The sequence below is a fragment of the Dendropsophus ebraccatus genome, chromosome 11 (genome assembly GCF_027789765.1).
Source record: "Dendropsophus ebraccatus isolate aDenEbr1 chromosome 11, aDenEbr1.pat, whole genome shotgun sequence".
Classification (NCBI taxonomy): Eukaryota; Metazoa; Chordata; class Amphibia; order Anura; family Hylidae; genus Dendropsophus; species Dendropsophus ebraccatus.
In genome coordinates this window covers 24,388,272-24,405,126 of record NC_091464.1, presented here as the reverse complement: position 1 = coordinate 24,405,126, position 16,855 = coordinate 24,388,272, and the positions used below count along the sequence as shown (strand labels likewise).

At 44.3% G+C, this 16,855-nt stretch overlaps 1 protein-coding gene across 4 annotated transcripts in view; it reads left to right on the top strand.

Annotated features, from left to right (window-relative positions):
* Window positions 1-1,065: 1,065 nt before the first annotated feature.
* Window positions 1,066-16,855, top strand: part of TRIM33 (tripartite motif containing 33) — a 93,946-nt gene continuing 78,156 nt past the window's right edge. For 2 of the 4 annotated variants that reach the window (XM_069944389.1, XM_069944388.1), the window contains exon 1: window positions 1,066-1,644. In XM_069944389.1, coding sequence (XP_069800490.1) covers window positions 1,221-1,644 — 424 coding nt within the window. In that variant the 5' untranslated portion in view covers window positions 1,066-1,220. The remainder of the gene's footprint in view (window positions 1,645-16,855) is intronic. The other 2 variants (XM_069944387.1, XM_069944386.1) reach the window with 1 other exon arrangement.

The following is a 16,855-nucleotide window of genomic DNA, read 5'->3' as shown; positions in this document are numbered from 1 at the left end:
TGTGCTTCAGCCTGGTGCCCGTGGATAGAACGGGTTTCCCCGGGACGGCGGCGTACTATCCGTGGGTCATATTAAAGAGGATGTACCTGATGGTACATCCTCTTTAAAGCGAATGCACCACTAAGTATATCACTCTGTGTTTTACATGAACACACCGGCCCCCGGCATCCCCGCGCTGGTATGTTAATGAAAAAAACACAAAGCGATGTACCTGGTGGTACATTCGCTTTAATGAATTGGGAAAACTGGTGGTAAAAAAGCAGTCCAATCTGCAAGAGAAATATGAAGTGACTTCTGGAATTCTGTGGTGTGTTTTTCCCTTGAGGCCGGGTCCACACTGCGTTTTTATTTACAGAGGAAAAAAAAACTATAATACAGCTGAATCCATTTTCTATTGACTAACCATCTATATATATATATATATATATATATATATATATATATATATATATATGTATATAGTTACGTCAATGGAATATTGGACCAAAACAGATATTTTTCTCTATGTACACAAAAATGTGATTGCGGTTTTAAGTTAAAATTAAACAGACTGAAACAGTAAAACGGTCAGAAAAACAAAGTGTGAACCTTGCCTAACAAAGCAAAAAAAAACAAAACAAAAAAAAATGTTTAACATAGAATTTATTTTAATCCCATTTATTTTAACGGAGCATGTTCATTAAACTGCCTTGCTTAGATAAGAAAAAAAGTGCGCAAAATGGAGGTGACATTACATTTCAGGCAATTCTGCACTGAAAACAACATTGAAATCAATGGGAGCTTTATAAATAGTTCATGAAACCACATCAAACACACACTTCCTGAAATATTATAATAGATCTAAGCAGCGCCCCCTGGAGGTCACTGTAGAGGCAGCAGAGCACAAGCCGCGCGCCTGCCAGAACCGCACTAGTGTGACGCGGAGCTGAGCGTGCATACGATCAGCCTCCGCGCAACCCGCCACGCATCGCTAAGTGCGCATGCGCGGACCTTTATGTTTAGCGCAGACGCAGAACTCCCTCTCTCCCTTCCGTGAGACGCACATGACGCATGCGCTCTCTCCAGTGTTCTCGCACGTCGCCGCTGACGTCACCTCGCCGTGGCCGTTAGAGTAGAACGAGGGAGGGTGAGAGAGAGGGTGGCCTTCATTGCGGCGGCGTACTGTACGTGCGCTGGTGGCGTCGCGAAGCGGTCAGTTCAGGGGTTCAAAGAGGAAAAACATGGCGGACAACAAAGGAGGCGGTGGCGGAGAGACGGAAGGTTCCGAGAGCAGCAACAACAACAATGGCAGCGGACAGGACGGCAGCGCTGCTGGGACTGAGGCCCAGGCCATGGAGGAGGCAGAGAACGGGGAGAAGGCTGCGGCCCCGGTGGTGCCAGTGGCTGCCCCGGCTGCTGAGGAGACTCCGGCCCCCTCCTCCTCCGCGGCGGCCTCCTCGTCCACTCCTGCCGCATCCTCCACGTCGTCTGTGGTGATAAACCTGCTGGATACGTGCACTGTGTGTAAGCAGAGTCTGCAGAGCCGGGAGTCCGAGCCCAAGCTGCTGCCCTGCCTGCACTCCTTCTGCCGCCGCTGCCTGCCCGAGCCCGAGCGGCAACTCAGCGTGCCCCTGCCCGGCGGCACCAACGGGGACATCCAGCAAGGTGAGAGGCCCGGGGGATGCTGCGGGGATGGGGGCTGTGCTGCTGCGGGGATGGGGGGCCCGACTGTGCTGCGGGGATGGGGGGCCCGACTGTGCTGGGGGGCCCGGGGACTGTGCTGCTGCGGGGATGGGGGGCCCGACTGTGCTGGGGGGCCCGGGGCTGTGCTGCTGCGGGGATGGGGGGCGGGGACTGTGCTGCTACGGGGATGGGGGGCCCGGTGGCTGTCACCCCACACTGTGCCCACCCCACAGCGGCGCCCATAGGCTTACACGGAGAAGGTTGTGTGCTGGGGTGTGAGGACCGGGTCACGGCCGCTGTGCCTGCTGCATGGCCTGTGTTTTGGCTTCTGATAACCACATCAGTGCAGGAGGAGGAGGGATCGCAGCTGGTTGTGTAAACTTGTGCGGCTGCAGCATGTCAGTGATGGGAGCTGCTGCCATGTATCCGGGCTGTGAGGGGGGCAGCTGTGTGGGGGCTCCTCGGGTCTCCTGTGTGGGGGCTCCTCGGGTCTCCTGTGTGGGGGCTCCTGTGTGGGGGCTCCTCGGGTCTCCTGTGTGGGGGCTCCTCGGGTCTCCTGTGTGGGGGCTCCTCGGGTCTGCTCGGTGTTATGGATTATTGGTAGTATTGCTGTGCTGGAGCTGCTTGTCTTCAGGCTGTGCCTAGTATTATAGACTCTATATCCATATAGGACTATAGCAGGACCATCCTATATTACACATCTCTTATTGCTTAAAAAATGCAGTGTATTGTACAGGTTTTTATTAGTTTTCCTTAGGCTGCACCTGTTTATATTGTAAATAAAAAATGTGTATGTATATCATATTTTGACAGCTGTTTATATATATATATATCCATTAATATCAGATATACATTAATATGTTCATATTAAAAATATATACTTATAATTTAAACAGATGTGACAAAACGTGTGTGTGTGTATATATATATATATATATATATATATATATATATAAATATATATATAAATATATATAAAAATTTTTTTTTATTTAATGTTATTTTACACTCTGAAAGCTGTGTTCCCACTTCAGGAAAGTATTGGCCCGAAGGCAGCCGTCTTGTAAGATAGGTGGCCGCTAATAATCATCAATATTAGCAGTCGCCTTTACCCAATATGTTCCCAAAGTGGCAGCAAGTGTTCACCTGTTCACTCCACATTTTGGTGTAAACATCCTTTTTTTTTTTTTTTTTTTTTTTTTTTTTTTTTTTTTTTTAGGGTGCCTTCACACGTACCGTATCGCTGTGTATTTATCGCTGCATTTTTATTGCTGCGTGTTTGGTGCGATTTTTACATGTGAGTTTTGATTTTCATGTGAGAATGAAAACTCGCATGTAAAAATCGCACCAAAAACGCAGGGATACGGTATGTGTGAAACTACCCTATAATTTAAGCTGCAGCATTATGTAATAGATGTTTTTAATGCTTTGGGGAAGCTATGCCTTTTAATACCGTCTACAGTGGCACCAGGGGTATCAAACTCAGGCCCTCCAGATGTTGCAAATCTACAATTCCCATCATGTCTGGCATTGGCTTTGACTGTCCAGGCATGATGGGAATTGTAGTTTTGCAACAGCTGGAGGGCCTGAGTTTGACACCTGTGTTTACACTCTTCTCTAGATGTGACTGCCAAAGGCATGGCATTATGGTGCGTCACATGTATCCTCCCAACATGGCTCATTAATGTGGTTTAATAAAAAAATGTATTCTTTTGTTATGATCATTCATTTAAGATGTGGTAGAAGTGTATTATGGTGCCAGTTCAAGGAAATTTTTTCCGCATCTGTGCAGGTGCCCACTATGCTGTGCTGGATATAACTTGGCCCATTCATAATCTCAGGCCATGTTCTTCTTTCCTTGGTTGTCTTGTCAGTGCGCTGTACTGGTATAAATAACACAGTATACACAAACACCTAGACTACATTTTGATTTCATTTGTCTTAAGTGTCAGCCAATGTTGTTTATTTGCCAGGCAGGTTGTTATTGCAGTTATTGCCTACTTACTCTGCTGTGCAATGTGTGTTAGATTTTATACTGTATAGTATTAGTATGCTTAGCTGTATGAGAATAAACTGGATAATATATGCTCTCTCCTAAATATTATTCCGTCTAGAGATGGGTGCACCTCAGACATGCGCAGGTTCTTTATTAGGCTCTTATTTGATGACTGCTGACTGAAGAAGTTGGATGCAGCCCTAAGGCTGCCTGCAGAATATGGCAGTATCTATGTCTTCTAGGGCTGTATTCAAGTTCAGCCACCGGTTGCTGAGTGTTAGGAGGAATCCAAGCATGCTTAGGGTTCACTCCTCTCTAATTCAATCCTAAAAGAAATCTTGGAAGTGCTGCGCCCTGTGACAGAGGAAAGCTATAATGTCTTGGCTGTCAGGTGTAGTCCTTATGCTAGTGCATATTTTGGATCTATGTTGTATATGTATGTGTATATGTATATATATATATATATATATATATATATATAATATTAGTACGTGTGCATAGATGGACCTATACCAGTGATGGCTAACCTTGACACCCCCAGCTGTTGCTAAACTACAATTCCTATAATACCTGGGCAGCCAAGCCATATCTTTGGTTGTTCAGGCATGATGGAGTTTTGCAACAGCTGGGGATGTCAAGGTTCGCCATCACTGGTCTATACTGTACCTCCGTGTGAGTCCAGTTTCATTCAGAGCCTGTCAAAGAAAAATAAATTGTGGCATGTCCCATCACTCGCAGTATAACGGAGCTATTGTTTCCTAGAAAGTGTTATGCAGTGAATTCAGCGCACCATACGGTGGTGCACAGTTCTTATTGCTCCATTATATGCAGAACTGTAGGGACTGTGTGCTGCCATACAGGATATGTTCTCATGGCTCTGAGTGAGAGGTCGTAGGGTGTCCAAGCTCCTATTTGCCATCTGTCCCATAGTGTGTGTGTTTTTTTCTTTTCTTTTTGTTTTTTAAATATGAGATTTTTCTCCCTTGGCTTTAAGAAGCAGTTAACAAAAAATATTATTGCCCCCCTCCCCCCAGTAGGCGCTGGCATGTATACTCCTCAGCTGATCGGTGTCCCGTGTCCACGTTCAAGTATGGCGCACGCTAACTTCAGCTTCTGCAGTGACTTGTAATTGAACGCCGGAAGTCACACGCTTCCATAGAGAATGCATTGAAGTGCATAAGTTAATTACAGGACAGAGAAGAGGAATCGCAGCAGAGGCGGATGTGATTGCGCGCCGGATTTAAACGGCGCCGCGGGAAACCGATCAGAGTATACATGCCAGCGCCTACCGGGGGTGGCCAATATTGTTTTTTTTTTTTTTTTGGTGAACTGCTTCTTTAGTGAATTGTTAGGTTTTCCATTTGTCATTAGTTACATTGAATTTAGTGTGTGTTGATATAAAACATGATGTAAGGGCCCTATTACATGTGGTGATTATTGGTCACGTGTGACAGGGGATGTATGGCTAATGAATGATTGTAGTAAAGGGACACGCAAACGATTGATGCTTAGCCTGCAAGATGATCAAGATTTGCCAAGGCTCTTCATATGAGCACTGATCAATAAGATCGGCCCTCATTTCATGACTGCATTCGGACCCTTTAAAAGGGCCCTAAGATATTGTTTTCATGTCTGTGGGAGATTTATACCACATTCAGAGTGTAAACTATTGTTTTTAATACACGGACATTTTTGAAATATCCTATATCTCTGGGATGTGTGTCAGAGGTGTAGGGTTTACACAGGGAGATGGGTGGACGAAAGCAATATATTTTGCTGCAGTACAAAAGATGCAATTGGCCTAGGATCAGAGGGTTTCCTGCTCCATAGCTGATCTGTCACTTTTAGGGTCAGTTCACACGTACAGACTCGCAGCGTAAATCTGGCTGCGAGTCTGTCAGGTCCTGGCAGTTTCCTGTCACTACATACTCACAGCGGTCTGAACGACCGCTGCGTATGTGTAATTCGGCCGGCCCCTTAACCCCTTCAGCTCCCGCTTTGCTGTGTCTGTATATACATTACCTGTGTCCTGCACAGGGTCCCGGTGTCCTGCTCTCCCGCCTGGCCAATCAGTGTGTTGCCCAGCCGCAGCCACTGATTGGCTGGGTGGGAGAGCAGGACCCCGTGCAGCAAGGACAGGTAACGTATATACAGACACAGCTGGGCGGGAGCGGAAGGGGTTAAGAGACCGGCAGAATTACATGCAGCGGTTGTTCAGACCGCTGCAAGTATGTAGTGACCGGAAACTGCCAGGACCTGACAGACTCGCAGCGAGATTTACGCTGCAAGTCTGTACGTGTGGCCAGCCCCTTGGGGTGCGTTTACACAGATTTATCTGACAGATGTCAGAAGAGGAGAAATCTCAGTCTTTCCTTTATGATCTGTTCCCTGTTTATAGTCTGCTCCTGGCTTTGGCTTCAAAAATCTGTCAGATAAATCTCTGTGTAAACACACCCTAACACAAGCTGATTATTGGCCGTAGGAGTGTTTCTAGCAACCCCTCCTGGCCGATTATTGGCCTGTGTAAAATGGCCGTTACACGGGGCTAAAATCACTCTGTGTAATAGGGCCCTAAAGAAAATATCAGGAAGTGAAAGCTACAGGTCATCTGACAGTCAACACGCTGGTATCCACATTATGTACATCCTTGCTGAACACTCTATCTTTGATACTTTAAAACAACATAACATTCATAACGTAGTGTTTGTGTAATGTGTAAAGATAAGCGAACGTTAAGTACTTTTGGGCTCATCCAAACACAAACTCTTGCCATTTTATAACTGGTGGCTAAAGGAGTTTGATACAGCCTAGTCCTGGAAAACATAGATACAGCCAGAAGAAAGCGGCCATTTTTTCTAAGCCTACACAACCTTTTTAACCCTTTAGGAACAGAGTCAATTTTTGTTTTTGCACTTTTCTTTTCCTCCTTGTTTTTAAAAGTTAAAGGGGTACTCCAGTGGGGGGGGGGGCTTTTTTCCGATCTGGCCGGGGAGGAGGTGGCTGAGGGCAGCAACGTCCACTCACCTCCCCGGTTCCAGCGGCTTGTCCCGTATCGCGGCGCTCCAATCGTTGCCCTCAGCCACCACCTCCCCGGCCAGATCGGAAAAAAGCCCCCCACTGGAGTACCCCTTTAACTTTTCTGTAAAATATGCTACAAAACTGGGGAAAAGTTATTTGCCTTTGCACCGTTCGTCCTGTGGTAAAACTGACTTGTTAGGCTAGGTTCACACTGCGTTTTCAGCATCCGTTTAACGCATCCGTTTTTTGCAAAAAACGCATGAAAAACGGATTGCAAAAAACGGATTCATTTGTGTGCATCCGTTTTTCCATTGACTTCCATTATAAAAAAAACGGATCCGTTTTTTTGGGCGGACCAAAACGGAGCAAAAAACGTTGCTGACCCTATTTTTCTGGACGTTAAAAAAACGGATCCGTTAAACGGATGCTGAAAACGCAGTGTGAACCTAGCCTTATCTATGTTCCTCAAGTCGGTACGATTACAATGATAGGCAACTTGTATAACTTTTATTTTGACTGCTTTTAAAAGATTAAAACCTTTTTTTGGTCTATGGGGCTATTTCAGGCATCATTGTTTGCGCCATGATCTGTACTTTCTATCAGTAGTTTGCATTTTGGCATCTTTTTTTTGGTCGTTTATGCCGTTTACAGTGCGAGGTCGGAAATGCGATAATGTAATATTTCGGGGGATTCTGATGGGACTTGTAGCCCCCAGGATACTTCTATGAGCAATGCACTGATTACTCAGATAGAAATTCATACAGTAAATGTGTACTGCATAGAGATGAGTGAACCTGGAGCATGCTCGAGTCCATCCGAACCTGATCGTTCAGCATTTGATTAGCGGTGGCTGCTGAAGTTGGATAAAGCCCTAAGGCTATGTGAAAAAAATGGATACAGCCAATGACTATATCCATGTTTTCCAGACAACCTTAGAGCTTTATCCAACTTCAGCAGCCACCGCTAATCAAATGCCAAACAATCGGGTTCGGATGGACTCGAGGTTCGCTCATCTCTAGTACTGCATTAATCTATGCAATCAGTGCTTGATTACTAATGGCTGCTGGAGCCCATAGTAATCAAGCACCAAGGTTGGATCAGCGTCAGTGTCAGCCTCTCCTGATAGCATCAGGGGAGGCTGTTCACCACACTAGACCACAAATGATGCATTTTTACAAGCATTTAAATGTCTGTCTGGTTTGACAGCAGCATCTATACAGTTAATTAGCCGGCACAAACAATCATCATAGTAGAATGATAGCAGCCCAGACCGGCCTAGTACACACAGTGCTCACATCGCGAGTCCTCTCTGCACCCTCCCGACGGCGGCATGATGGATATACTGGTCAGTAAGGGTCCTTTTAGATGGCACAATTTGTCAGCCTCAGGGCCACAAATGAGCACTGATCAACAAGAGTTTGGAGTTCCTGGGCTGCACAAGCAATCCTTGTATCATTCATGCAGCCTGGGAAACTGAAAGCTAAGATTATAAACCCGGCTATATGTGCCGTCAGTTTGCAGATCCCGTGCAGCAAGTCTATACTTGCATCTGGGATGCTTGTGAACCCGCTTGATGACAAGCAACTAAGATGTAAGTAAACACTGCTGCTAGTGATCATATATATATATATATATATATATATATATATATATATATATATATATATATATATATTAATATTGTTGCTGTTGGTTCTTTTACGGCTCCCGGCTACACGTTACCCTGTTTACAGAAAGGAACATATGTGGCCATCAATGATAAATTTTAAAGCCCGCTCTGCCGATCGGGCGTTTTCCCCAGCTGACCGTTGTCACTTAAACATTGACTGATGATCGGCCGCAGGAGCATTTCTGGCAATGCGCCTGAGTAAAGGAGTAATCCCTAGTGATGAAGTTGGATACAGCCCTAAGGATGCCTAAAAACGGTGGATACAGCCAAAGGCGCTCTCCTTGTTTTGCAGGACTCCCTAAGGCTGCATCCAACTTCTGCAGCCACAGCTAATCAAATGCTGCACGCTTGGGTTCGCTCATCTCCAGAAGTAATATATTTATTTATAGCTATTCCCAGGCAGAAGCTAAATGGAAAATGGAAAAATAACATGTACATACTATCTTAGGGTGCCTTCACACATACCAGATCCGCAGTGGATTTCACACTGTGAGTTTGTATTTTCATTCCGCTGCAGATGTGTGACCCAGGCCCTTTAACCCTGGCCGCCCGCCTGCGCCCGAAGCATACATTACCTGCTCGGCACTGTGGCTGGGTGAAGCTCCTGGCTCCCCTCGCTCCTCATCAACCAATCAGTGCTGCAAGTCTGCCATCATGTGGGTCTGTAGGTGAATAAATGCAAGCGCTATGGCCTTTTAAACAGGAGGAGGAAAAAATGCAAAATTGAAAAATAGCCCAGTCCTGAAGGAGTTAAAAAATAAAAAAACAAGAAAAAATTGTGTAAAAAGTGACCAGTGTTACATGTGCTTCACAATGGTTCCAGTAAAAACGTCAAATTGTCTCTCACATTATATTTTGGTAACTCAAATCCTCTGCAATCTTGAACAATGCCTGTAAAATATTCTAAATAAAAGTAAGCTGTAAAATTCCCTAGGTGCGCTTATGATGTGTTGCATGGATCTGCCTAATCCCAGGAACCAGAAGCCACACTCTATTCTTGCTCATACAGGGTGATCCTCAGCAGGAAACCTCCCTCTGACTTCCATATTCCCCAACGTAGCTGTTCCCACAGCTCCCCAAACTGCGGGAATAGAAAATCATCAGGGTTGCGACCACAGAAATACCAGTTATTGGCATTTGTCTGTCTTTATAAAGGGGTATTCCCATTTCAACTAATACAGCTACACGTCAAGTGGGGAGATATTTTTGCAAATACAGTGGTACCTTGGTTTTAGAGTAACGTGCATTGAGAGGACTTTGCAAGAAGAGCTCACAGTTTTTCAAAATAGCAACTTGGTTTAAGAGCATTGCTTTGGTTTAAGAGCTCCCTGTACTGGATAGGAGGGGAAGTGGGGGAGCGGCATGGCCTGCATAGGTGGTCTACAGCTCTGTACTCTGACCCAGAAAGTCTCCCTCACCTTCCAAATCATAGCAGGTTCACTTCAGGCTGGGGCTTGCAGCAGGGGACAAGACTGTTAAGGTAATCTCTTCATAGCTGTAACCACTCTTTTCTTGGACAAAGTGCTGCATTTATGTGCCCATTGATGCTCTGCTCATTCCTTAATGCTCCCTGCAGTCTCTGTCAGCCCTTGTGTTTCCCATCCTCTCCATTCCTGCTATAATGTGCCTGCAGTGCACTTACGCTCAGCTGTACACACTGCTGCTATAATGTGTCAACACTTACATTCAGCCATTCACTTGCTGTATAGAAAAGTTTCTGTCTCTGTCCTCCTGCACAGCTCTGTGATTCTCACTTCCTGATTGGTCCATGCTGAACACCCCCCCCCCCCCTTCACCATTGCTATCATGAGACCTCTGACAGCATCCCTGCTTCTCTATTCTAGCCTGTTGTACTACGCTACTGCATTATGGGAATCTACAGCTCCATCCTGTATCTACAAACTGCGGCTGTGTTATCATGTTTATGCTCGTACTATACATTATACACCACATGCTGATTGCTATACTGTACAGTAACTTATAACATCACATATTCAGCGGTTTCTAAATGTTTGTTTCATTTGTTTTACATGTTCCAAATTAAAAAATTGGTGTGAAACCAATTGTCTGCATTTCAATGATTTCCTATGGGAAAACTTGCTTTGGTTTAAGAGTGATTTGGATTACAAGCACTGTCCCGGAACGAATTATGCTCATAATCCAAGGCACCACTGTACATTCATTTAGCAAACATGTACATCATTGTATTTCATATAGACAACAGGCAGATTAAAAGTGATTTACTGGTAATGACAGCTCCCATTTAAAGTGTCACTGTCACCATAGAAAACTTTTGACATGTCATAGAGACCTGGACAGATTAGAGACACTTAACCGCTAGGCGACCTAGGACGTATCGGTCTGTCCTGGAAGTCTGTCCCCAGACGACCCTGGAAGTACCGGTACGTCCTGAGCTATGAAGCGCAGGTGGGGCGGCGTTTAAGTGTGAGTGACAGGGGGAGTCCCCTGTCACTTACCGATCGGGACCACCGCAGTGTGACTGCGGGGGTCGCGATCGGTAAAACGGACCGCCGGAGGTAAAATTAATAAGTGATCAAAATGTCCGATCTTCACAAATATGGTATTAATAAAAACCAGAGATAATGGCGGAAAAAATGACACCACATACAGCCTCATAGGTGAAAAAGTAAAACTGTTAAAAGCGTCACAATAGGCCCATTTTATTAATATTTAATTGCCAAAAAGGATTTAATAAAAAAAAATATAAAACATTAGAGAATCTGTGTAACCTGCATATGGTTGTGTTTGGACTGACCTATAGAATAATAGTATCATGTTGCTTTTACCATATAGTACATTACGTAGAGACAGGAACCCCCCAAAGGTTACCATATTGCATTCTTTTTTACGATTTCACCTATTTTTATATCTTCATAAATAATATATTTGGGATTCCGTCATACATATTATGGTAGAATAAAAGACGCCATTACAAAGTACAACTATTCCTGTAACAAATAAGCCCTTACATGGCCTTGTAGATAGAAAACTGAAAGTGCTGGAGCTCTTAGAAGGGGAAGAGGGAAAAACGAAAGCGCAAAGATCAAAATTTGCGCAGTCCACTGGGTAATTTTGGGCCTGGTCCTGAAAGGGTTAAGGAGAAGACCGGCATAAATTTTTTTATTAAAGTATCCTGTTGCTCCACAAAAGTTATACAAATCCCCAATACACACTTATTACAGGAAATGCTTATAAAGTGCTTTTTTCCTTGCACTTACTACTGCATCAAGACTTCACTTCCTGGATAACATGGTGATGTCACTTCCTGGATAACATGGTGACAGAGCTGTGCGGGCTGTGGCTGCTGGAGAGGATGATGGCAGGGGGATGCTCAGTGTCCCTCCAGTGTCCTGTGTCCCTCCAGTGTCCTGTGTCCCTCAGTGTCCCTCTGCCATCATCCTCTCCAGCAGCCACAGCCCGCACAGCTCTGGGAGTCGGATCACCATGTTATCCTGGAAGTGACATCACCATGTTATCCAGGAAGTGAAGCCTTGATGCAGTAGTAAGTGAAGGGAGAAAACACTTTATAAGCATTTCCAGTAGTAAGTGTATATAAATTTCGCCAGACTTCTTCTTTAAGGCTAAAACACATTTTTGTTGATGGATCTTTTGAATGTGTGTGGAACAGGTTCATGGATTGATGGGAACAACCTGATTATTATAGGGGTTCTTATGTACATGGCTAGCGCACATTGGAAGAATAGGAGGAATATGCGGCCTGTGGATTTGGTTCTTGAGGTCGCCATCATTTTATTAGATGGTAATAAAGCTGTGAATATTCATGTAGTGAAACCTGTTATCACACAGTGATAATGTTACGTTCATGCAGCCTGAGCTTGCATAGAAGACTGTTATTGTTAAGTAAATAGATCAAATGTTTAGTTTTCAATCCTCTGTGTCTAGCCTGCATAAGTGTTCTCAAAAGCGAAAATAATTATTTAGTAGTCGTAAATATTATCATGTTGTTGGCTGTGAGCCTGCTTGTTGATGGTTTTCAGGAAACAGGTTTTATTGTGTACTTAGCAGAATAAAATGAATAGCATAATAAAGAAGTCGGACCAAAGCAAAAATCTGCTGCAGGCAGGGGGGTGCAGCACCATAGTAAAGAACGTATATTTCTCGGTGCCCCTGCGTCACCGCTCCTGGACCCCTGCCGGCCTTCTGGATCTTCCACTTCTGCATCTTTTGTCTGAAGGGGAAGATCAACTTGGGAAGATAATGAGGGGGATTTTGTAATGTGGTCATAGAATGCGTTTATAAGGTGTAAGTGATAGCAGTTTCACCAAACATCTCAGACTGGTGCATGTGGCATGTCATGTAGTGCGGCTGGTTAAGTATCTAGAGGTCATTTAACTCTTTGCGGAGTTATTTGCATAATTTATTAGCCCACACACCGCTCCTTACATTTCTCAAAGCAAGTAATTACCTATCTTTGACACCAATTCCCCCCCCCCCACACACACACACTCCTTATGACAACTGTCGGCGGAGTCAGAGCAAGGGAACGGGCTGCTGGCTGTGCTTGACAGATGTGTGTCGGTGGGGAGGGGATGTCAGCAATTTAGCAGCACGTGTGTCAGGGGGTACCATAGTGCTGTGTGTGGAGCGCACGTCAACTACCACACCTGTATACAGCCACATATAACGGGGGAGATGTAATGCATGATGGGAAATGTTGTTTCCCGGCCAGTGCCATCTTGCATATAGACTGGATTTTAGAAAAACTTGGTAACTCAGGAGTGGGGTCAGCTAGAAAGATATGAGATGGCTCAAAACACTTGGGGACTTGGTGAGCATTTCATTTTTAGCTCTTGGGGGAAACACCCCTTTAAATATGCCGTCACAACTTAATTGCCGCTTATTAAAAGGATTAACCGTTTTAGGCAGTGTTCCCACATGCAGGGGAATCCATGTGGCTGAAACATGTGCCTCCCCCCCCCCCCCCCCTTTTCCTCACTAATAGCTGCATGGTGTTGCATTCTCTACTTACTGGTGACCCTGTGGAGGTGTGGTTTTGGGACAGTACATCTGTACATGGGGTAGTAATTGGTCCATTTGGCCAATAATTGTCATGTGTAAAAGGTCTTTAACGTCATGGCTGGTATTTAAAGGTGATGTGTCCTCAAAGTCGACTGTTTTAAATTAAGTTTTTATATTGAACATTTTAAATGGGCACTGTAACTAAAAATAACTTTAGGGTACAAACCCACACACCGTATACGCAGCAGATTTGATGGTGCAGATTTGATCCTGTGTTCAGTTATTTAGATCTAATCTGCTGCGTATACGGTGTGTGTGTGTTTATACCCTTAAACATGTCATTGGACATGTCAAAAGTTATTGATCACAGTGGGTTTCACTGCTAAGACTTGCTCGGATCAGAAGATATAGCCAGTGAGAGATTGTGGCGGTGCGATCCTCTCCCAGGCCAGACACACATTCCGTCAATATTTTGTAAGACTATTTTAGTAAATGAGCGCCGATCTGCTAGGGCAATAAGTGCTGCATGGACGTTAGCAATGTCCATGCAGCCCTTGCCCAAACACCTATTCCCTACCTTATACCTTATTCCCATACCTTCCCTCTCCCCGATCCTGGTCTTCTCTCCTGTGCTCCGCAGCTTCCCAGTCCTGGTGGCAGCAGCGTCTGCGCAGTCTGCATCTGACTATTTTAGGTCCAAAACTAAACCTACGATCAGTCGATCATTTCATCAGCTGATTGTCTCTTACACAGTGCGATTATCCGCCGAATCGCCCCTATTTGGTCATTTATCGCTCTGTGTATTAGAGCCCTTACATTGTCGAAATTAGCTGGTCAGCGAGAGAATGGAGCACACTACTTCTCCCTGGCTATATCTCCTGATTAGAGTTGGTCTCATTAGTGAGACCCGCTGTGATCAAGAACTTTTGACTGACATGTCTGACATCCAAGTTATTTTTGGTGACGGGTACTTTTTTTTTTTTTTTTTTTTTTTTTAAGAGCTTTGGTTTCTTAATATTACATTTAACTAATATATACTATTCATAATTTTTTTTATTTTTTATTCTCATCACTAGGCCTGAAACTAAGCTGAGACTTCCTAGTCTGTCTGTGATGATGAGAGGAGCTGCTGGAAATTGATCTGTATAGCATTTCAGTGAAATGTGACACTAGTAGATATATACCATCAGCATGATCAAGACAATAGCAGCTCCCTGTGGAATGACCTCTTGAAGGGTCACTGAGTATGCTCTGTAATGTTTCACATTCATCTCAGTGGGCCAGGTCTTGTCTATTGTCGGCTGTCAATGTGGCTTTCCATAGCGTGTTTCACTAAATGCCGTTAAAAACAGCTCAGACAAGATGGCAATCCCCGTAACGATGTACAATAATTTAAAAAAAATTGTGGGGAAAAATAACTTATTTCGGTTTCTGACTCCAATCAGTAAAAGAAAATCTAGGGTATACGTTCACTTTAAAGGGGTACTAAAATGTACTTTTTAGTTTATACATTTATCTATGTTTAGTGGCAGCAGAAAGGGGCAACACCTGTCCCTCTGCAATTGACTTTCATGTCGAGAACTGCAGGGCTGTCTAAAGGCCCTATTCCACGGAGCGATATTCAGGCCGATATCGGACGTTAGGGCCAATAATCGTCCTGTGGAATAAGAGGCAGCAGTCAGCCGACATCGTTCATGTCGGCTGATCGTGGAACATGTTGAAAGACGAACGACTTATATAGCAGCGATCTGCTGCCGCTGCTCTGTTTAATGGCATCGGCGGCAGCAGCAGACCGCCACTATATTCTGAGAGCTGCCCGGACGATCAGCGAGCACCCGGGCAGCCCTCCCTGGACTCACCCCCTCGCTGCAGCCACGTGGAATAGCTGCAGCAGCGAGCGGGGAACGAGGAGCAAACGAGCGCTGACAACGCTCGTTTGCTCCTCAGTCGGGACGTGTAATACAGCCTTAAGTCCTGCAGTTCTCGACCTCCCGTTCTGAACCAGCACTGTCTCACAGCGCTGTTGACACAGAGCAGGGGGAGCTCACTCCTGTGTGTAAACAATCACTGATCTCTTTGATAGGCTCTTGTTTACAAAACACCTATACACAGTTTACAAAACACCTATATATTGTTTACAAAATCTTCACAAGGCAAGATAAGTTTTGCAACTTGTTTTGGAAGAGGAGAGGCGGATGGCTTTTTTAATTTATTTTTTTATTTTATTTTTATTTTCCCAGGAGGTCAGAACAACCCATTACACTGTGTCCCACAATTGCCCAGTGCAATAATGCTCTTGGGCTAGGTTTACGTTAGTCAAGTGCTCTGTTTGCTGTATACATCATACAAAAAAATAGTGTGAATAGTGCAGAATTCGGACAAATCAACCACTCAACCCCCATTTTTATTGAATTACTCTGAAATCTCACCATGGAACAGTGTATAGTCCTGCATTACCCATCTCTGCAGCATCTATTGCTCTATTGGTGGGTCTGTCAGCTTGCAGGACGCTCCCTCGTTCTCCTTTCTCTTCCTCTGGATAGAACAGGGACAATTTGACTATTTAAAAACAACAGAAGTTTGTGAAAGTGTGATGAGTGCTGAAGTGGTCTTTGTTATACAGAAGACTTTTACTGTCTCCTCTGTGTTGTATGGGTCAGATTTTCATTCTATTTGTCCTGGTGTGTATTTGTTTGCATAGTTTACTAGTTTACTAGGGAATTTAGCAAGGTCCTGCATTTTTTTTTGTAATTTAAAAACCTAAATAAATTAGAAAAGTATCGAATGTAGCAACTGAAGACATATCTATGAATAGCGGCAATATGATTATGCAGAAGTGCACGCACAGTGTGTACTGTGCTGTAATTTAGGCGCACTGTTGATACATTGAGGATTTTCTACAGATAGAACAAACTTCAAGAATAGTGCAATGCTCAATTTACATGTATAGGTAGTGATATGAGCAGAGTCACACTGACTTTGGGTCTATGGTATACTAGATACAGGAGCTTTGTATGCAGACACACCTGTTTGTGTTTTGCACAAGTTATATCATGCTAAGGAAAAACAAACTGTCTCCTTGGTGCTGAATCTTCCTCTCCTGTGTATTTCTTTGAAAACCTCACCCACATGATAGTACACAGTTTAGTGCAACTGGTACAACCTGCCTGTAAGGAAAGCTTAGCTGCAGTACCTGGCACAGCCCATGGTCAGGAGTGGCTAGTACTGGCACGGTTCTTGATTTTTAGACAACTTTCTTAATATCAAGCCATTTGCCTACCTACTTCTGAAGGCTAAAAAACATATAAAGATTATAACATCACCACTCTTGTCGTCTTGTTTGGAGTTGGTTTAGCAGCTGTGTTCAATTGTTGTGAATGGAGGTGACTTGTAATACCACAGACAACCAGAGGAAAGGTGAGGTGCTATTTTATTCTAGAAAGCAGCTGTGCTTTTTCTAATCCTGGATAACTTCTTTAACCCCTAGATGACCCAGGGCATAAATGTAA